Source organism: Aptenodytes patagonicus, chromosome 14, assembly GCF_965638725.1.
Source record: "Aptenodytes patagonicus chromosome 14, bAptPat1.pri.cur, whole genome shotgun sequence".
In the NCBI taxonomy this organism is placed as follows: Eukaryota; Metazoa; Chordata; class Aves; order Sphenisciformes; family Spheniscidae; genus Aptenodytes; species Aptenodytes patagonicus.
The window spans coordinates 8,761,362-8,782,918 of record NC_134962.1 but is presented as its reverse complement, the minus strand read 5'-3'; the positions used below and the strand labels follow the sequence as shown (position 1 = coordinate 8,782,918).

The 21,557-nt window shown below is 40.1% G+C and overlaps 1 protein-coding gene across 1 annotated transcript in view; it reads right to left on the bottom strand.

Moving 5' to 3' along the window:
- Positions 1-21,557, bottom strand: part of ATP9A (ATPase phospholipid transporting 9A (putative)) — a 64,742-nt gene that overhangs the window by 24,629 nt on the left and 18,556 nt on the right. The window contains exons 5-14 of the mRNA XM_076351653.1: positions 17,894-17,952; positions 17,236-17,287; positions 16,567-16,661; positions 15,271-15,351; positions 13,835-13,910; positions 10,614-10,690; positions 9,852-10,012; positions 8,889-9,031; positions 7,993-8,105; positions 4,933-5,145 (exon numbers count right to left, since the gene is read on the bottom strand). Of these exons, the coding sequence (XP_076207768.1) occupies positions 4,933-5,145; positions 7,993-8,105; positions 8,889-9,031; positions 9,852-10,012; positions 10,614-10,690; positions 13,835-13,910; positions 15,271-15,351; positions 16,567-16,661; positions 17,236-17,287; positions 17,894-17,952 (1,070 nt within the window). The remainder of the gene's footprint in view (positions 1-4,932; positions 5,146-7,992; positions 8,106-8,888; positions 9,032-9,851; positions 10,013-10,613; positions 10,691-13,834; positions 13,911-15,270; positions 15,352-16,566; positions 16,662-17,235; positions 17,288-17,893; positions 17,953-21,557) is intronic.

Below are 21,557 nucleotides of genomic sequence, written 5' to 3'. Positions count from 1 at the left end.
AAGAATTCAAAATGATGCATTCACCCTGGATTTACAGTATCAAAGCCAGAAACACTAATGCAGAGCACATTAAAAATTCATATTAAAAAAGCAAACAAACAAAATGAGCTCTGTGTTGTACTCTGTTTGGTAGTAACAATTCATCAACATCTTTCAACCTCTCTACTGATCAGCCAGACAGCTGAAGGCTGACTCACAGACACTTCTTAGCAGAGAACCCCTTCTCCCCCAACATAAAAAAACCAAACCAAAACAAAAAACCCAAAACAAACGCCAGATTTTTCAAGGCACACACCAGAACTCATTTGATTGAACTTATGTGGGTATCATTCCGATTGCAGCTTCTAATATTTAAGGACCTACAACACTGAATTCTTTACAAGCTTTCACTAGATCACAACCAGAGTCATGACAGAAGACCAAAGCCTTTATTTTGCTTCCCTGACAATCCCCCTAGAATCCCCACCTCAGCTGACACATCTAAGACTTAGTCTGCTGAGATACAGGGGTTTAACTCTAGAAGCTGTCTTGACATAACGGATGGGAGCAGCAGCTGACGTGAGCCCCTATATCGCTGGCCTCCAGAAAGGATGAAGGGATACTTTCTCCAAGCAGACACGAAATACTGGAAGTATTTTGCAGTGACATTTTCAAAAGCATAATAGTCTGGCCATATGCTTGCTGCTGACTTGAAGGTTAATTATCCCTTGTGCCTTTCAGGTTCTGCCTTTACTGCCTTAAGTGACCACAAATACCTTAGACAAAAATGGAATTTATTTTAGGAAATCACATACATGAGATACAGATAAAAATGGAATCTATAAATACTTGCATTGAGTCAAGATTTTACTACATGAATTGATACAATTGGGTCTAATTGGAGAATCTTTTGTGGACTCAGCTCCCTTTCATCCCCAATTAGGCTTACAAGACAACCTGAAATAAACTTTTCCTTTCATAAATCACCAGATTAAAAAAAATTAGTTGCGTTGGCTTTGCCTTGAAAGACCCTTAAACCAATTTGAATATTTGTTTTAATATTAGCAAGTTTTTGCAGCCTTATTCACAGAGATTACAACAAATCAAAGGCTATTTCAGGCTTATCTTTTTCAAAAGTTTCTTCAAGCCATCCTTAGTGCATTAAAGTGTGCAGTTAGATAATCCTCCTAATGGTCTCCCAGAGCAGGGATGGAGCTTGGGTTTCTAATACTCTGGTTAATAAATAATTATTGAGAATTTTTCACAGCATGATGTTAGGTGATGTTCACTGTGCGCAGCACTGGCTGTTAATTTGCCTATGTCGGTAAACTGCAAACGTCTGGAGATACAAATCTCTGCTCCCAGCTCAGCCCGTTAAAGCATCTCCTTTGCTACTTTCTTTCACAGACACCTCCTCCCTCCTTCCCTGCCAGCGTCTCATTTAAATCCTCTCAGGAAGCATTTAAACCTCCCGAAAGAAAAGCCTTGCAGAGAGGAACGAATGGATGAGCAGCACGTCAGAGGTGCTACGTCGTGCACATGACACGCTTCAAACTAACTGCATTGCATTGCGCAACACCAGTCGTTTCGGATGGCCCCGAGACCACAAAAAGGTACGTCAATGGAAGGGGAAGAATAATGAAAGAAATCCCCCTTTCCCATGCTGCTCCCAAGCAGGCATGGGTCCTGTCAGCCCTTAATGGCCCTCTAGGTGAACCGCATTCAGCACCCGAGGGGAAGTGGGGCCGACCTCTTTGAACATGCCACTTCCCAGCCTCTATAGTACTTAATGAATAATTACTGAGAGAGAAAGTGATATAATTTTGAAGTGTTCCTATCAGATGTACTAAAAGCACTGAAATTACCATCCCCATTCAACAGGCAACACAATGGGCCCAGCCTCTGGGAAAGTGCCACGGCACCAGCGGACAACACCAACGGCAACAAAAGCGCGGATGGCTCTTCTGGTAGGGCCTGGGCAGCCCGGGACGGGGGGCACGTTCCCAGCTCGGTGCGAGACAGAAGAGGTTTACTCTGCACCGTGCAAACAGATAACAAGAGGTGCTCTCAGTCACAGCGAAAAGATGAGAAACATTCAAGATGCAAAAATATGTTTACAGCTTAAACCGAGGAGATTTAAAAGCAGGCATGAAAACCCTCAAACAAGAGGGTCTTCAAGAGAGCCCATGCTCACTGACAAGGGGAAGTCAATGAAGTCCCTGACCACACTCCAGGAGTTTGCAGCTGCGCCCAGGCCAAGTCAGATACAGATCTGAGCATTACAAAGCAGAGCAGCTACAGCAGCTCAGCACACTATCCCCCAAACTTTGCTCTTTCCGACAATCAAATTACCCAAGCCACCACTGAAGTGGATATCGACTAATAAATTTCATTCTAAAGAGACAAATTGATCCTTCTGTGCCATGAGTTGCTCTACAAACGTCCCATTTAGGGTTGCCTAGGCCGACAGACAACAGGCAGAAACCAATTGATCGGTGCACCCTTTCATGTCCTGGCAGCTGCGGCGGGTTGTCAGGGTTAAAGACTGTTTGCCCAGGAATCCCAGGCACTCTTATCTCTGATCAGATTATATCTATTTCATTTCCCCTGTTAGTTACTGTATGGCTACAACTGACACGCTTGCAGAGCCCCAAGGCTGTAACCGATATCTGAATAAAGATACTTCAAGACTCCTAAATGGCAGCGTGCACAGGAAACAAATTTAGGAAATCCTGCTTTCTGTTACAGGAAATGAATCCTATGCCAACTGGTAGAAATTACTCTTGCTGTTAAAGTAAAGAGAATACAAGTTTTTGTACTCATTTCATAAACTGACCTTCCCTGCCATGGCAATATTTTATTGATATAGGATTTCAAAGGCTGGCTTTCACAGGAGTCCAAAGCCATTCCCCTACAGGGAATGTTATTTAACAGCATCGCTCTCTTCTCAAGGACTCGACTTGTGCTTTGTACAAGTCGATCCTGCGTTTTGTACCATCTAGTATGACATACACAGAGCATGTCTAAACAATATTTGTATATCTAAGACCTACAGACAAGATTTCTTCAGTGCAGCAAAGCATATCTGATTTCTAAACCCGTTGTAATTCTCTACTTAAGACACCACAAGAAAGGAAAAAAGAATTTAAACAGTAATCTTGGAAGGATTAGTTATCATGCTATAGTAAAACAAACAAACAATAATCCCTTGGGTATTTGAGACAAATTGCTGCATAAATATTTTAAAGACAGAACTGTATAAAGCGAAAAAGGAAAAGAAAAATCACTGACTTCACTATATACCACAGAATATATGTAAATAAACAGAGGATCTGTGCAAAAATAGCCAGTAAATGCTTTAGGGAAAAAAAAAACCCTTAAATGCAGATCAAAAAAATTACCATCTGGAAATCATTCAGGACTTGTTTCAATCCAAAGGCAGTTGATTTCCATAAGCTGTCTTTACGTGGGAGAGCAACACATTAGAGGAGAAAAGCAGGTAAGCAAAACACCGACCTAGATTACGTGGCGGGAGAGAACACACACATACACACACACTGCTCACCAGCTCCAAAGCCAGGGAGGAGGAAGTGCTGCTTGTTACTGTAGGTACGTCAATGGAAGGGGGGGGGGGGGAAGCAAAGATGCAGCTTTTGTATAATACAGACAAGAACACATTCTATGAAATGAATGAATTGCCTACTTGGGAAGAAAAACACTATAGGGAATATTTTGAATGTACATGAAATGTGGAAACTAACTCTGTGTGCCAGTCTTTCATTAATACATGCAACAATTTCAAAATCCTCACATAGCGGGGCTAACAAATTTATTTCTATGCAAACAATTTCTCACCTCTAACAATGAGGAAAGCCAGCTTCTCTTTTGACGTCAAAGGTGAAAAGGTTATTATCAGAGGCAAATCTGTTTTATTTGGGGAAATAATTGGAAGAACCCTTCAAATGTAGTCAAATGGGCGATACGATCTCATACCATTAGTAGGATTCTTATGGGAAGTTTCAGTCTCTTTCAATGGCATAGAGCAAGTGTAATTGTACACATTAATAGAAAACAAATTGTTTCACCTTGGTTGCACTAAAGAAGACGTATCCAAGAAGCATAGCCAATACATGAAACCATATTTTATTCCTCCTGTCTTTGTCACAGAAGGAAACAACACTCTAATTAGATTTTCCAAATTTTGCAGAGGGTGGCAAAGAGCACTTTAATCGTAAGTCCTGTACTGAACCTGATCTCTCAAGTGTACAGTAAAAGTCTCCAGCGAGTCTCTGGAGAGCTGCAAAGTTTCTCTGTACTACACCACCCTGTGTAGCTCTGGCTGGACTGGGTGCCGGCAGAGAACTGGCAGGGCACAGTTTTGCTCAGAGACAAACTCTTGTGCACTTCAGTTACTCTGCAGAATTAATTCGGGCTCCGGGTCTGTCCCGTCTGCATGGGAAGGGACGTGTCCTGGGTTAGCAGTGCTACCCAGCATGATTTACAACTTTTCACTTGGTCTGGAAGTTCAAACACTTTGCAGATCAGGGACAAGCTGACTTGTGGGAGTGCTCTAACCCCCTCCCAGAAGTTGTTTCCCCCCCCCCAAACAAGACAAAATTGCCTATAATTTACAAAACCTGGTCAAAGGGACTCATGGCGTTGAACTGCAAAATATACCCCAGGCAAAAGGTGCAGAAACATGAGCAAAACTCTGCAATGCAGGGGCTGATACAACAGCCAGATACTAGTCACCATGTAGCTCTGTAGCTTCAGGCAGAGAGGCAGATTTGGCTGAAGTATATCAGCTGAGAGGGCACTTGCCGTCTGTTCGTGGGTTATCAGTGCAATAAATGCATTAAAATGTAGACTGAAGAACTTTCACCAAATAATTTTTTTTTTTCAGCAACAAGCAAGGTTATATTTATGCTTTTATATACCCAAATGGATAATGACCTCATCAGGACTGGAGGCCTGGTACACCCTGCAGGAGTCCTCATAGTGTCTCTCGGCTTCAGCCTGGTCTGTCACGCCGTTGGACTCGTACACCGGTGTCACGTTGTGGCATAGCGCGATTGCCTTCACCGCCTCGTGCACTCGGCTGCTCATGGTTTTACGCACCTTGGTGGCTAAGGTAAGGCCCTTCACAGCAGGTGGGTCCTGAGATTGCTTATAAAAAAGGAAAGCAGAATAAAGTCTTATTGCAGAAAAAAAAAGATTTAAATTAAGTTTTTACTTCAGTGAAGACCATATATGTAGCAGATGTGCAGACTCTTATGTCCCCAGGAATGAGACGCACTCTTCATACACCTTAACTCAGACCATCACTGGGAACACACCCCAGAGTAATGCGACTTCTTTATCATTGTTACTAGTGGAGTAAAGTGCCCCAAAAGATTTGCCTAAGTTTTTGGAACAGTACACCGAGAAAAAGACTCTTTGTTGCAGATCCACCAAACACCAATGGGTGAAAGACCAAAGTCAGAAGACTCAGTGAAACCACTTTTTGCTCCACAAAAGACCAGTAGCTCTGCAAATTTAGAGTCCATTGGGTTTCATGTGCAAGAGAATATAATTGCTGAAAACAGAAAACAGATGACTCATATGGACCTAGAAAATCTTAATTACATTCATTTAATTTTTAATACTATTTTTAGTATCAGAATGGGAGTCTTCAGATAATTGCACAATAACTAAATTATCCTGGTTGAAGAAGGGACACACAGTGATCTAGTTTCCTGCTCTGTTAACCTTTAGTGTCAAGAGGACAAAAGTTTCACTTCCAGGTCAAAGGCCACAACATGGTAAAAATAAGAGCAAAGAATAAGAACTACAGTTCAAAATGAATCATTGCCAGCAAATGCTTCTCATTATAAGGAATCTCACTGGGTAATGATAAACGTTTTATGAGACATATCCTTTACCAGTGTAATTCCACATGTTATTTTCCACGCTCTCGTGATTAGGACACGTAAGAACTTCAAATTTAATATTGCTGCTCATCAGCACTGTTGCAACAGGCTTTAACCAAATCAAACAACAGCAAACCCTCAGCTGAAGTGCATTTAGATTGACATATAGCACTAGTCAAATACTGAACTAGTCACAGTCACCAAAAGGTTCTTGACAAATATTGAATACTTTAGCAAATAATTAACCAATAGTCAAGTTTTCTCTGGAGACTGAGTACAAAACGAGGGCAAATAGATCTGAATCTGTTTTTTTTTTGTTTTGGTTGACTTTTTTTTTTTTTTTTTTTAAAGTACAGTTCAGGCATTTAAGGGTCTTAACACCAAGAGAAGAATGCTGAGATGCTAAGAAGGCTGTGAAAGCAGAGGAGGGAAAGAGAGAGATGGCTAGGAGTTACAAGTTACCTGAGACACAGGCCAGTGAAAAAGATAATTACTCAAAATACCAGGTATTTATCAACTATCATATGCTTAGTTAAAAGCACATTGTAGCCTGACAGTCTGCCTAGGGAAAAGCTATGCCACCAAACAGATCACTGAGGTCAAGGAAACCTGTTGTACGTCTTTACCACCATGAATAAAATCCAAAAATAAAAATCCTATTTACAGTAAGTACATAGTGCCTTTTTCCAGGCAAGCATGCTGGCTTCATGTTTCACTTTGTGGAGGGTATAGGAAGCGCACTTCAGTCTAAAAATCTCTCGAGCAAAGCAAAAACAATGTGACGTGAAAAACCCAGTTCACTGCACTGGGTGTGCACGCCCAAGGAAAAGCATAGGCACTTTGAAAACGACTTCTGCAGTTTCTGTAGGAATGAAGCAATTCCACAACTATTGAGAAATGAAAATGCTTGACATATGACACGGGAGTAGTAACTCATCATTAACATCTGCAGATTGTGTCTGTGGAATCACATGTTACAAAAGAGAAAATCTAATTGTCAGTAAATCACAAAAAAGTTATTTCTAGCTGCAGTTGAAGGAACAGTTATTAACAGAAAATGAAAAATAATACTTCCATGATTACATAATTAGTGACAATTCTTAAATCTTTTATAAGTACCAATGGCTGGAACATCAGCCACTGACAGCTGATTATTTTTTTAAAAAGGTAGTAATATTCTTAAGTAAAACCTCATCCCTTGTTTTAAGAAGGCAGTGTGTGTATCTATATGAAGTTTCAACTGATAAGCATCTCGTCTGCTGTAACATGCTAAGGAATACAGTTTGCTGACCCAGACAAGTCATATGGCATTACCTGGTTATCATACAAAACTGAAATAAAAGTCTAAGAATAGAGATGAAGGCTTTTTAGATGCTGGCTCACCCAGTGATACTGAAAGAGGAATGCAAGGGAGAGACTTCCCAAAACAGGATTTTCCTGTTCTATACTTTACATGTTGACTTTGCTGCCTTCTTTAGCTGTAGATATTTCTTAAAGCAGATGTCAGTTATGCACCATATAAGATCATTGGTGCATTAGTGAAAGAATCCCACTTTCACCGTTTTGGTTTTTAACCATCAGGCCTAAAGCAGCGATACTGGCACACTGTTCTCTGTTACTGCTTACTAAGTACCTATGGTTCCTCTTCCTTTATTATTGCCCCAGTACACAGCATTTCATTTATTTATTCATTTATTTATTCATTCATATTTCATTATATTTATTTTATTTAGGGGACTTAATCCACTAAATATTACCCAAAGCCAATTTTTCAATGAAGCAAACACTGTGGTTGCTGTAAGTGGTGAATATCTAAATAGAAGTATGCTATTTTACAATCAGACCTCGGTAGCAAGACACAGGCACATACACTTACAGATCTGTGCACGTGCTGTGGCAGTTAAAGACTGGTAGATGTGAAACAGTCTACAAGTGTAATAAGCAATCATGATAATATTTACGTATTAAGCATCCAATGACCTTCAGGCCTTTCCAAAAAGTAGTCGTTCATAGGCAGATCCCTGCCATATTAATTCACTGTTAGCCCAGTGACCCGGAAAACTGTTTTGTGAACAAAGAGTTAAGTAATGCAATTTAATTCTACCTGTGTGTATATACTGAATATGTGGCTCTGCACTTCATCCATGGAGTCCAGGCCGTAAGCTACTGTTCCCAGGTGAAGTCGCTTGAAGACCATCTCATTCTGTGTCAGAGTTCCTGTAACAGGAGCAGCACCAGACATGGAGTGGGAACCAACATGCCTATTCCCCAGCACACGTTCTCATCCTCGCTGTACCCCAAATTCAAGAGAAACTGGGCCAGAAGCTGAATCAGTCACTGCACCAGGCTCTCAGCACAGGCTAAGGCCAGCAAAAAAGATGATATTAACAAACCTCAGGGCTGATTCTTCCAGGAAGTAGTGGTGCACATCATTGTGCGAGTAAAGAAGAATGAGATTTACCCCAAAGTCAATGCCAGCAAGAGCTGCAAGCATAATTCTGGTCCTGTCGGAACCAAAGAAAACTTCTGGAAACAACTTCAATGGGACCAGGATTTTATGTCAGACCAAGCTTTTCATTACAGCTTAGGTCTTCTGAATTCAAATGCAACTTTAACAGTGTAAGAACAGCAGCAGACAGACTGATGGTATGTTTCTGCCTACACGTGTAAGCAGTCTTCATCTGGCTTTGAAAACTAACTCTAAAAAGTTGCTTTTAATTTTCTTTTTACCCTCAGCTTTTGTTTTAATAGCACACTTTAAGTGTTCTTTGAAGTAGCATAATATTCCTGTCCTATCTTACTTATAGTGCATTCAGAACAAAAAAAATGCAAAACTTTTTTTCAAAAACTGATTAAATTATATTGTCAAAGTGACAGGAAATGCATATTTCTTCTAGTCCCAAAGAAATCTTACATTATACTCTCTGGCTGGCCAAAACCATAACAAAATCCAAACAAAAACCATACCATGACTCAAAACTGTATTTTCTACAGAGATACCTGTTTTGTCCGTAAGCAAATAGGATATCCTCCCCAGCTGCTCAGGAATAGTGCTGGACCGAACCACAGTCCCAGGGATTTTGGAATCTCTGCGGATCACCCAGCTGTAGACAATTTTCCCCATGTCCAGATTCACACGTAAACTATGCAGGAGGAAGGGGAAAAAGAAAAAGAAAATGTATATCCAGTTAAACTTTGGAAAAAAATCATTGTGACCTGCCACAGTGCAATGAAAGGACACGTCTTCCGTGCTGAATTTGAGCCACCAAAGGGGGTGTTTTGGGAGAAGTATATGCAAAGTCAGTGGTCGGGTGGCAAATGGTGAGAAGGACTGTGCATTGCTGCAGCGGTACTATAATTCAAAGACAGATGATAAAATTATGTTGAGAAGAACAGATATAATTTGAGGGGAAGATGGACACAGACTAGTAAGGACAGCATGATTGATACACAGACAGCAGGTTAAAAATGGAACTGAAATGAATCCCAGACCTACACCGAAAGTAACAATCTACTTATTAATATAGTGCAATTAAATATTGAAGTTTCAGTCCCTTCTAAAAGGCAATGGGGTCCTATTACACTACATGCTGTATAAATATCTCCCCTTTTCCATTTTTCGCTCTGCTCTTATCAAAGTAACCAGGTAGGCTGAACACTGAGAGAAGGGGCCTTAAATGACTAATCCACAACCTGAGTTAACAGTTGGTGAACAGGTGAATATGCTAAACAAATTAGCATACAAATTTGCAACATTTGTATGCTAATTTGTTAGCATAAGCAATTCTTATGTTTGAACAAACAAGCAACAAAGCAATTCTTATGTTTGAACAATAATTTGATTTCTTTTTCTAGATTTGCTTACTTGTCAAATGAGGACTAGATAGGGGTTTACATGCTTGTTCATACTAGAAGCTGCGAAGGAAACAGTATTTTGCTGGGAAGAATTAGCAGTCGCCTTACCTAATGGGAATGATGTTTGAGAACAGAAGGAGAAATCTTATGATCTGAAGATACCAACGGCCAGCAAAGTGCTGAAGGGCCACCATGACAAGCGAGACCACCACAAGAGCCCCAAACAGGATCTTAGTAAGACAGTTCACTTCCAAATCAAAAAGACCAATCTAAAGAAATAAATTAAAGACATTTCAAACACACAAGAGAAGACATTAGCTCAATGTAATATTCACAAAGGGAATGAACTGCCATATCCAAAAAGCCATTCTCCACTAGTCAACTACTTCGCTTTTAAAACACTACAAACGTATTTAAATTTATAAGCAATATTGTTGCCAGCTTACTAAATAAGACTTCCATCCTTTGGAAGCTAAGCAACGCATGAAGAGGTGTGAGAGTACTCACGCTGCCAAAAGCTGCAGACTATATAAACATCCCTGCACCTTGTCTTAGCTTTGCTGTTACAGAAGAATGCAGCAAAATAAGCTTTCCTATTCTAACTGGGACTATCTCATTATAACCATATAAAACAACGGCTTTACCAATCTTAAAAAAGTGAGAAGACACATGTATAATCGGATCAAAAAAATAAGGATAAATAGGTTCTGCTATGGTAGCTATCTTAAATCATAGGCTGGAAGATATGAATCAATATTCCTATGGGGTTGTCCCTATAGTGTGTACATATAGCATTTGGAAGGATTTTCTTTAAAAAATGATACATTTCTGCCCCTTTTTATTTATTATAAGACTGTTTCCTTACCATACCTTACTTCTTGGGTTTGAAGTATTCATCACACTGCGCAGTTCCCTTCCAGTGTAAAGGACAACTCCCACAACAGTACCTGAACAAAACAGAGCACACATCAGCCAAAGAAAAACAACCTCTGTTTCTTTTCTCTGTAAAAATACTTGTTGGATCCAAAAGCTTGACAGTTGGAAAGGATTTTTAGCAGGTGAATTTCAGAAGCAATAGCAACCAGAAGTTAAAAAAGCTGGTACCTGAAATATAAAACCTATGAAAACACAGACTTTGAACAGAAGACATCCTACAAAAAGTCAGTAAGACTTCAGCAGTGCCCATATGGTTGGACTTGATGCAGCATCACAGACTGCATCAACTAATGTGCATGGAAAGAGCATTCACCTGCTTTGCTCTCTCAACTTTCCCTGACCCCCTTTTGATGTCAGTTGTCTCTCCCCACTATAAATAAAAGCTGCTAAGGACAGAGGATTTCCTGGTTTTCCTCCCACCACTTTGAATCCCACTTTGGTGTGGGTAAGTTTGCCTTACACCAGATAGTTGTCCTTCATTGTGCGTCAAAATTACATCAGTGCTCTGGGCTACAGTTCTTTATTGGTGAAGGTTGCCACAATCAAAGTAAAACCAATGAATTCCAACAGCTTTCAAAGACAGAATTACCTTAGTTTAAAATCTACAATTTACTTTAAGTATTTGTCTAATTGCTGTTTCCACTGAAAGGCGAATCATACCAACTGCTACCTTACTGTAACAGATGGAGCTGCTGGGAGCCTATCAGTGTATTTTAATGCTATGTCCCACAGTTGCTAAAGAGCTGAGAGCAACAAAGTTATCCCTTTTCTTCTCGCAAAAACATAATACAGTTCAGCACCATAAATTACTGGGTTTCTACAGATTTCTCTTACAGACTTTGCAAAAAGCCATAAAGAAAAAGCTATCTACCATCAAGAGTTTAAAAGCTGCTATTGCCAAAGTCTAATTTTTTACTAGAAAATTTTAAGGGTCTGTAAAAATGGAGAAAAACAACGCTGAAAAAAAAGCACTGCTTTTTTTGGCAAATACATTGCCATTTTATACTCTGCTATTCCCCTGCTCCCATTAATTATCAAAGTTTTAACAGGCTGCAAGCGAATTATTTTTAAGTAAGATTGATTCAAAAGAGGTAGTTTCTAAAAATATGCTTTTAAGGGAAACATTCCCTTAAAAGAAAACCAAAAAACAACAACAAATCACTGGAGCCAGATGGCAGGTGGTGGTAAGATCATCACAATTCAAATCGGCAGATGGCACAGCTACTCCAAATCAACCACAAACAGTCAGAGTCAGACCCATTCCTACTACAGCAGATGGAGAAAGCCACATAGCTCTGCTTCGTCTTACAAGCAAAGGCTGCCCCAGTGAGATGGCATCACCACAGCTTGACAGCTTTCACTTACAGAAGAAGAAAAATAATATCCACATTTTTTTCTAACAGAAATAACCTACAACATCCTATTTATTATTACCACAGGAGAAACAAAACCGAGTATTATATTGATCAAGTCAGTCAAAATGAGAAGAAAAACCTGCCAGGACTAGAAAACAGCTTGAAGGCACACTGGTATATATAAAAAGAGTGTTTCTAGTTGTTTTATGGCCATTCAAAACAGACTCAACTGCATAAACTATTTGAAATGATGAAAATATTTGCAAATATTATTCCTATTAACTGAACTCACAGAGATGTCTATCTACAAATAACTTATTCAGAAAGGAGGATTAGATTCAAACAGTAAGCTCATTTGGGCAGAGAGGAGGTCATTGCATGCCTTGATACGGACACCAAGACCACCCGGGACTTTGAAACAGTAACCAGGTGGAGCAGTGTGCTCTGTGCCCTCCTTTGGGGAAAAATGTCTGCACCCATGTGTATGCTACACGCAGCTGAGCGTACAGCAGAGGAAGAGCTTTTACCCTCAGCAGGCACTGGCTGTGAGCGTGCTGAGGGCAGGACAGCATTCCCCTCTGACTTCAGTAGGACTATTCACTGCAACAGCCCCCTGTGTTAGGCTCAGCCATGGCAGCGTGAGATCTGCAACGGTTCAAGAACTGGTACAAATTAAAGCTTCGGTACAAGAGGCAGGAAAGCCCCCCCCAGAAAGGGTGCTGCAGGGAGAAGAGCCATACAGGACAGAACCACAAGAAAAATGGCTTTCCGTTTCTCCATCTATTTTGTTCAAAAGCAGGATGAGCTGACACTCATGTATTAAGCAGCCTGATGGGTATTTTAAGCTGCCAGGCTGACTGCATGTGCCTGCACTCAGAGGGGAGGAAGGTAGGTTACTTACTGCATGGCAATTACTAATCTATAAACATAATTTACTTGATACAATTTAATCAAGGTCCAGATAAAATTTAATTTGGACAACTAGGTTTTTACAATCCCTTGGTCGCAGCACTGTGATAACACTCTAATACATTTCAAAGAAGAGTCAGAGCAGGATTAGATAGAAACATAAAGGAATAAAATGTATTCACCGTTTTCTGCTTTTAGAAGAGCAAATAAAAATCTTTTCAGTGCTTCAAAAAATCTTTTGAAGTTCATGCTCCTTCCTATTATTATTAATTCCATGTACACCTTGGTACCACACTGCCAAGTCTCTCCATTTGACAACTTTAATTCCAGAACTGTACTACGGAATTTCACTCTCCTCCAGCTATCGCCCTGAAAACTTTGCAAGTGTGCTGGACAGAAAAGGAACAAGGCTTTTACTTTGACAAGCCTCTACAAGAGGGCATTGATTAATCTCAGGCCTTGGGAGCTTATCTTATATATAAGCCAAAATCTGTCACACAATTTATTTTTTTCCTTTTTAAAAGTATATAAGATGAACTCAATGGAAGCACTTACCTGGAAATCTTTCATCTTAGCTTCTGTTACCAGAATCTATTTGACACCATTTCTGTTACAGATTAGGATGTCAACGTGGAGAGCAATTAAGTGCTATTCTGGTCCTAGATGCTAAAGAAGTGCCCAAAGGCCACTCCAATTCTTTCTCATCTAGGAATGTCCAAGAGGCAATTAGATGTCAGCTCAGCTCCCCAGAGGTGTTAGGACAAGTGGGAAACCTCATTCCAACTGCTAATTTCTCCAACTGACAGAGATTATTATTCCATTACAAAAAGACCTTTAAAAATTGTTAACATACTCTCTTAAAAAAAAAATTTACACATTCCTCCATCTTACCTGATGCAATCACTGTGCTGGCCCATAGGGTGTTTTCTATGCTTAAACTTTCATTAACTGGAGGGTCACTGTCCTCCTACAACAGAATAAAAAGAAAAATAAGCAGACTTGTCAGTAATGCAAAAGACCAGTGGGTGACAAGAGTCACACAGAGGTGTTTGGAGAGGGATGCTGGGAGAGTTGGTAGAGGGCTTCTTGATAGGATAGAGGATTTTCATAAACCCAGGTAAATCTCTGGTTGGGTTAAAAACATGAGCACTTTGTTTCAGTGGAACAGAAGGGTTACGGGGGGGTGTGGGAATCTATTAAGATACCTCTGCCTGCTGAAGGCCCCCAGGAATCACAAATGAGAAAGATTTGTCAGCAGCTTTCCAGGGACTACAGGAAAATGTTCCCTCACTTGGCTCATGCGGATTAATAGCATTTGTCCTGCTACTGTAAGATCTCACCGAGAACCTGTTTGGACTGCTCAGCGATGCCTGGAAAGTTGTCTGATACGCACCAGAAAACAGTTACAAAAAAGCGCGATTCCTCTTAGGCACCAAAAGATTAATTCTACACAATTGTACCTTTGCATGAGAAAGGAAATTAATGTCTGTGCAGGTTTTCTAGAAGAACTGCCTCCCCAAGCCACTCAAACTCCTCTTCCGTGCCAGCACTATTAAACCAGATTAAACCGTGCCACAAAGATAAAAGGGCAAACCCTACAATTTTGAACTAAAATACCAGCAAACAACTTCTAAAAAGCTGTAACTGTCTCCTATTTGTTACAAAACCATTTGTTCTCTGAAAGCTCCCCAAGGGTATTACATGACTCTCTCAACATTTTCATAATACCACTGAGAGAAAAAAACCCAACCTTTTGCCCCAGGTAGGCAATGCATCTTCCCAACAAGTCAAAAGATATATGCTTTTTGATGGTGATATTTCACAGTAGCTCTGAGCTGCTGCCCTCTGAAATAGGGGGCAGATATAACTGAGTTCACGTAAGTTGCATGCAATTGAAGGCAAAAACCCAACTGACTCAGAATTAAGACTGCTATTGCCTGATCTAGCTAAGATCCCCTGTCTTTTCACAATTAAAAGATTTTAATCCTACAGAGTCCATGGTGGTCCAGATTTCCTTCTGAACAGGCACCATGAATACGTAACTACTAACCTCTGTCCAAATGTCTAATACCTTCAGAGTAAGGTCCTTTACTCCAAACAGCCTATGACATTGTCTCCAAGTCAAAGCTTCAATAATCATATTTTTGTTTCAGATTTATTTCATGGATTTTATGAAGGGAAAAAAAAAAAGGAAAAAAAGAAAGAAAGAAGAGACAAGGAATGGCAAGAGAGACTTTACTATTTCTCCTGAAAAACTGGTAGCATTCAGCAGGTTTGCATAGCAAACACTACATATATGATTTCAAGCATATGTCAGCAAGACTCACCCTTGTGAAGGTCCCCACAAAATTATGTATATCAATATTGGGTTCTTCTGCATATACATAGGATCGAATTTGCAGTAGGTCCTATAAAACAGACATGTTTTCGCAGACAGTTAGACAGTGACATTTTAATAAGGTACAAGTGTTTCTACCAAAATACTTTGAGCAAGAGTTACTTATCAAGTTAAGATAATCACTAAATTATATTACTTACTGGAGCCCAACTGTCTAAGAGAAAATACAATTGTTGTACCAGCTTCACTGAAGAGTATTTCTTGAACTGATACCTGAGAGACTCCTGGGAGTTACTTAGATGTTGGTGCCCCATAAAAGAAATTTCAGCCTGAATAATCAAGACAGCCTAAAACACTTATTACTTCGTAGCAAAGAAGGTTTGCACTAGTCTTCCAAGGCAACCAAGGAACACCCTATTACTCAATATTCAGTTCAAGATGCCAGTGTCACTAGGAACAGTTCTGTGGTGACAAGAAGGTATGCCAATTCTGCACAGTGTTTTCACTGCTGACTCCTACACATGCATGAACTATTCACTCCATGGAGAGAATGCCTTGCTTCAAAGCCTTTGTATAAAATAAACTTCTTGCACTTTTTACAGATAGAACATCAAAAGAACAGCTACTTAGATTCCTCCTCTTTTTAAAAACAAAACAAAACAAACAAAAACCAAACACACAAACTACTTTAGCTAGAGATTTTGGGAAACAGCACATTCGATGGAGGTTATATGCTTATTTCAGCTCATACAGTGGAGCTTCCATGGTGACACTCCTCCTTTCATAAAGGCAAGCAATGAAAACTTAACTGCCTCTGAAGCCATTTAATGAAAATGCATGAATTGCACCTCCGAACATACTGCAGTGCAAGGAATGAAAGGGAGCATTTGAGAAGTACCACTAAGGGTACCTATCCTGCAGCAAGACCTTTCCTGCAGTGAGTTACTGCAATGGTCTCTGGAGAGGAAAAAGAAAATAGGAGCATCCTACCATTAGCCACCTCCTGCTGCAAGGTCATTCTCTAGCTGCGGTGACAGCCATGCAGCACAGAGACACCTAGTTTCACCTTACCTGAAATCTTGCCTGGAGCTCGGGAAGAGCTGGCTTACCCTTATATTCTTTGCTGCCAAAGCTGATCTGTAACATGCACTGAGCCCTGTGCAGAACAATGCTGAATTAACCTGTTTCTCAAAACAGCCCGTTAACTGAAGCACCTGAATGTTTTTCAGGTAAAACAGATAACACGTGTTTACCAAGTAGAATATTTTGTACGAAGACAGCTTACAGAAGCAGTTGGCAGTCTCTGAGTACAGGTAACAGGCAGCCGCAATTTCCAGTCTGTCTCACCATCCAGCTGGTCAGTGCGAAGGAAGCAAGACCCTGTAGATTTTCAACACCAGTCAGTGCTCTTTCCAGGTCTGTCTTAGGTACATCTATAGCTCATGAAATGAGCTATGTTTCTAAGACACCCTTCTTTCTTTGGAAACAGTATCTGATTTCAAGTAACATTCGTTAATAACGTAAGAACGATATTCTTGCATCACACATTCATTTCCTTCCACTAGTCCAGAATACAGTGAGACTCTGCACCGTATCTTTAAGACATTTGAAATGTTCTCATTAGTCTTTATTTTTTTTAATGCTTCTGATCAAACATTTCCTTATCCCACACTTAACAAAACAAACCTGAATGGCAAGTAAAATGATTTACATCTATAATGCAAACCATTGTGCAACCTGATTCATTTACCCTGGATTCAACTACCCACGTTCTTTGATTAGCAAACAAAAACAGTGTAACATCCTGAGAAGTGGTGGTCCGTAAAAGCATTTGAATTCTCTGTCTCTAAAATTTTACTATTATCTACTTCTTTCACATTTCCAAAAGATAATTTTCTCTAAACAATCAGTGAAAGGTTAATGGCTATTTTGACAATTGGTTCCAGATGTTTACCATTCTTCTCCGACGTCCTCAGGAAGATCATGTCAGCAGGGACCCGCTGGTTCTGTTAGGAGAAGAAAGGCCATTATTGTGCATACACCCCTGCACGCGTGTGCAGCCGCCTTCCACAGCCCCACCGTGACAAGCAAAGGGGGTATGGAGGAGAAAGAGGATTTCTTTGTCAAACTGAAGCTTGGTATTCATTTTGCTTTGAATCCGAAACTCACTTCCCTGCAGAATTCCAAGTGCAGAATAATAACTGGTGCCAGCTCCCACTGACCAGACCGACCAACAGCTAGGTTTACAAAAGAGCTAGTGAGTAACTCTAGAAGTATGAAGAAATTTTAAACTACTGCTGGTTTCCTTTCAAGAAGTCCCATGCTAGAAGAAAGCATGTATCTGGAGTCTACAGCTACCATGTCTTTTTTTTTTGTACTGAATATTTTCAGACTAATAGTTTTAGAGGACATAGCTGCTTGCACAGAGAGTGTGTGAAAAAGGGGGCGGGGGGGAGAGGGAGAACCCTGAAAAGTGATTAAATACTATAACTAGTGTTCAACACTTGATATTCTGAGCCTATCATAAAACAAACGTGACTTCAAAATATCTCATTTTCTATGGTCTTGCAAAAAAAGTACTTTACAAAGAGAAGATACACATAAAGGCTAACCTTTTCAACAATGATGAGGTCGCCTACTTGTATGTTAGAGCTCTTCACCTTCACAGTCCCTGAAAGGAAAGATATCAGTGCATTAGGGCAGCAGCAGAACAGGGTTTGTGGGTGCTGTGCGATGCTCCTTACCTCCCTTCCTTCCACTTCACTATTCTGGAGCAAACGGGTAACATTTCTATCACAAGAATGAGGCAATGCTGCCCTGTAAAGGCTTACCAAGCCTACTGCTCCCACTGGGTAAAGCAGCAGGTTTCAATCTGCGAAAAGGGCTGAAAGCCTCTCGTCTAACAGCTCCAGACCTCAGCCCTGGATGCAGAAACCCCCTGGTCACTCTCCAGTGACAACTCTGAAACAAGCCCTGAAACGTTTCTGCAGTTTAAGGCTTTAAGTTAAACTACTGCTTAACCCAGGAATTTGAAAATACTTTTGGTGTCAGGTAGGCAACAGAGCAAGAACAGAAAAGTTACAACAGGGAACCATCAACTCCTGACTCCTCTTCCCCAGGTGGTTGAAAATTTAAAGCTCAACCTTCAAGCCAAGAGCTGGAAGCCATAAGTAAAATGGGCCCATCTTAAAAACCAGGCTCATTTCCTTCCGTGCTGCAGCTCTTGTATCTGGCTTAGCTCTACCACCTCTCCTTTGCCTCTCGGCAGACACAGACTGAACAAGCCCTACAGAGTACGGGTCCTACAGAAAACGCATAAATATTTATTTCTTTGCAGCTGTCAAACATTTCCCAGTTGCTTTAAAACAGGGGATTAATTTAACAATTGGCTAGTAATTTCAAATCATTAGCCAGCTCTAGATTTCGCTTCTCAGACTAACTAGTGATTTATAATCAGCTAATTTGAACCCTGCCTCTATGTGTCTGTCTGTTATATTTCAACAAAAGCCTCTTTAATCTGCTGTGATTTGAGTGGAAATGGGGGAGGCACGTGGAGCTCACCCCGGCACGGACAACACTCCTACTGTACCTCGAAATTCATGGGCTAACTGGCCAGATAGCAGCTCAGGGGAAAAGGAGAAGGGGGAAGGGAGGGGGAATAGAAATTAGCACAAAGCACAAAGGTCACTAGGATTTTACTACTGGCAGTCCCTTCATTAGCATCCTTCTCAGGATATGCTTCAGTGTTTCTGCTCCAAATTAACAATGAAAGCCATTCTGGGCTCCCGGCAGCCTGCTGCTTTGGTGACACACTGTGTGCTTAACAACATGCTTCATCACTGCTGCTAATAAATGCAGACTTCCTTACATGCTGTAATTATTCCTACAAATTATAAGCAGTCATGGCCCATTTCACAAATATCTCATAGGTCTTTCGTGGATTCTGGGTTGTGCCTTGCAAGATTTTTAGTTAAAAAAAGGGTAAACAAAACAAATGCTGGGCTAAAGACATCTCTGCCGGGGCAGGAAGCATACCGGGGATTAAGAGTCCATTACGCAGAGCCTTGAAAAGAAAAGCCGCACTCCAAGAGGATCCAAAAAAGCATCCCTGGCAGTCTTCTGTATGGGCTATACAAAGTTAGGTACTATGACACTAAAAGGGTCTGACAGATAACATCTCTTCCTCCCCTTTTAATACGGTTATTCATGAAACACAAAAAGTGCTTTTGAATATTCTCCTGTGCAAAGGAGGGAAAAAAAAAAACCTGTGTGCTCTCCCCACACAGGCATAGCAATTCCTAAACCACTGTGCAAAGGAGCTCTTGGAAGGAGAGGTGGATTTGTTTAACCATATTTTAGGTATTTCTCTTAAAGATCACAAGGATTTATTTGGTGACTGTCAGTATAGGAAGCACTACCTGCAGGGTTCAAGAATGGAAATTTATTTTTGTAGCGCTTTCCTTAATGATGTAAATTCACGCTGGAAAAGAAAGATTAATGCCTGGACAAAGCTACAACGTGATGATTTCCTACCATTATGCACATAAAAGGCTTTTTGGATCATTATTCTGAAAACAATATAATCTGCTTTAAAATTTTTCCAATACGAGAAAAATCAAAGCAGCTGGAGCACATTTGTCTTGTTCAATAAACCTCCCAACCTCAGCTGTTTTAAGGTAAAAGAAAGAGAGGACCTTTCTAACCAATACACATTTTTATAACTCCTGTATCAATTAGATGCCCTTTTTAGGTAGCAAAGCTAATTCTGCTTTTCCAGCCATGCTCCTGGCCTCTCATGGATGACATCTCTGCAGTATGTACCATATGTCCTGCTAAGAAGGCGCGGGACCAGATGTTTCCTTTGACTCAGGACTCCCATAAAGCAACTTACTTGAATTAGTTTTATTTTGTTCTTGGGAATTCTGTAATTCCTTTTTCTTTCTGTGGGGAAACTACCTCCTAAACATTAGATGTTTTCTCCTGCACGTTTAAGAAACTAGCTAATAACCCAACTGCTTCATTTCGCAATATTGCTCTGCTGTTAAAGTATTTTTGTAATAATAAATTACTGCTTTTATAAATGCATCTAGAAGTGCTTCCTCTAAATACACATAGCTTTATTTAGCATTTACAACGCTTCCAGTTTATATTTTCAGAATTAGAATACAAATCAGTGATTAACACAATTTTAAAAAGCAACTAGTCTTGATCTGTTATTTAAAAAAAAAATCAGTTCTTAATATTTGACTGATATTTGTTTCATTCTTTGCTGTATCCTGATTTATGTATTTTTTTTAAAGACAAAAAAGTAAACACAATAAAATGCAAACAGGTTGTTTCAACTTCAGCTACAGCCTTTGGAATTATCACTGAATCTGCAGCATGATGGATGTACCATAAAGCAGATTATTTAATTTATTAAATATATTAGCCAGAAGAGATGCCTTTTTCTACCACGCGAGCACTTAAGTTGAGATTTCACAATAGATCTGCAGAGCTTCACTAAGGTACAGATCAAAACACTTAATCTGGCATTAAAGATGAAGCCAGAGGTTTATTAAAACAAGTCAAATGCATCTGAAAAAAAGGGTTGTTTGGATGTGCTGCACCAAACTTTTGGCTTTTGCAGCCTTACGCTGTATAAACTGTGGAGCAGGACTCAGAGGGTTTGGGAAAATATTGTTTTTATATGGCTGGTAAATGCCAATGATCTGTATCTTAAGTAGCACCCCGCAGTAGGAGGTCTCTTCCCATTTCTTTCCGTGGAGTTTCTCTCTATTATGCAGTGTTACCCGGGGCGGGGGGGGGGTGCGAGAGAAGAAAAACAAACCAAGAATTTGCAAGCACAGTTCTAGCTTTCTATCAAGCAGAAAGTCAGCACACAGACTTCTGAACACAAGGCAGCTTGTAGGTTTATGAATAGGGGATTGAAATTTGATTATTTTTTATTACAATCCAAACAACTGTCCTTTAAATGGAGAGCTTTCTATTAAAAAAAAAATGCTTTCCAGAAGTCTGCTGGTTTCATCATTTTGGAACATAAATGGATCATATCAGCAGAAAGAGAAAAGAAGTTCAGGGCGGAGTTTTTTTGATGTTATGTAAAATAAAGGAACGCAGAAAATACACTACTGTCTACTCTGCCTCACGCTGCCCTCCAGAAAGATTAGTCCCTGGAATTCAGCAACCATATTAAAAATAAAATGTGATCCAAAGAGGATTCTCCCTTTTTCTCTGCAAAGCAAGCAGCTTAGTGAATCTTAAAAAGCTTAACAA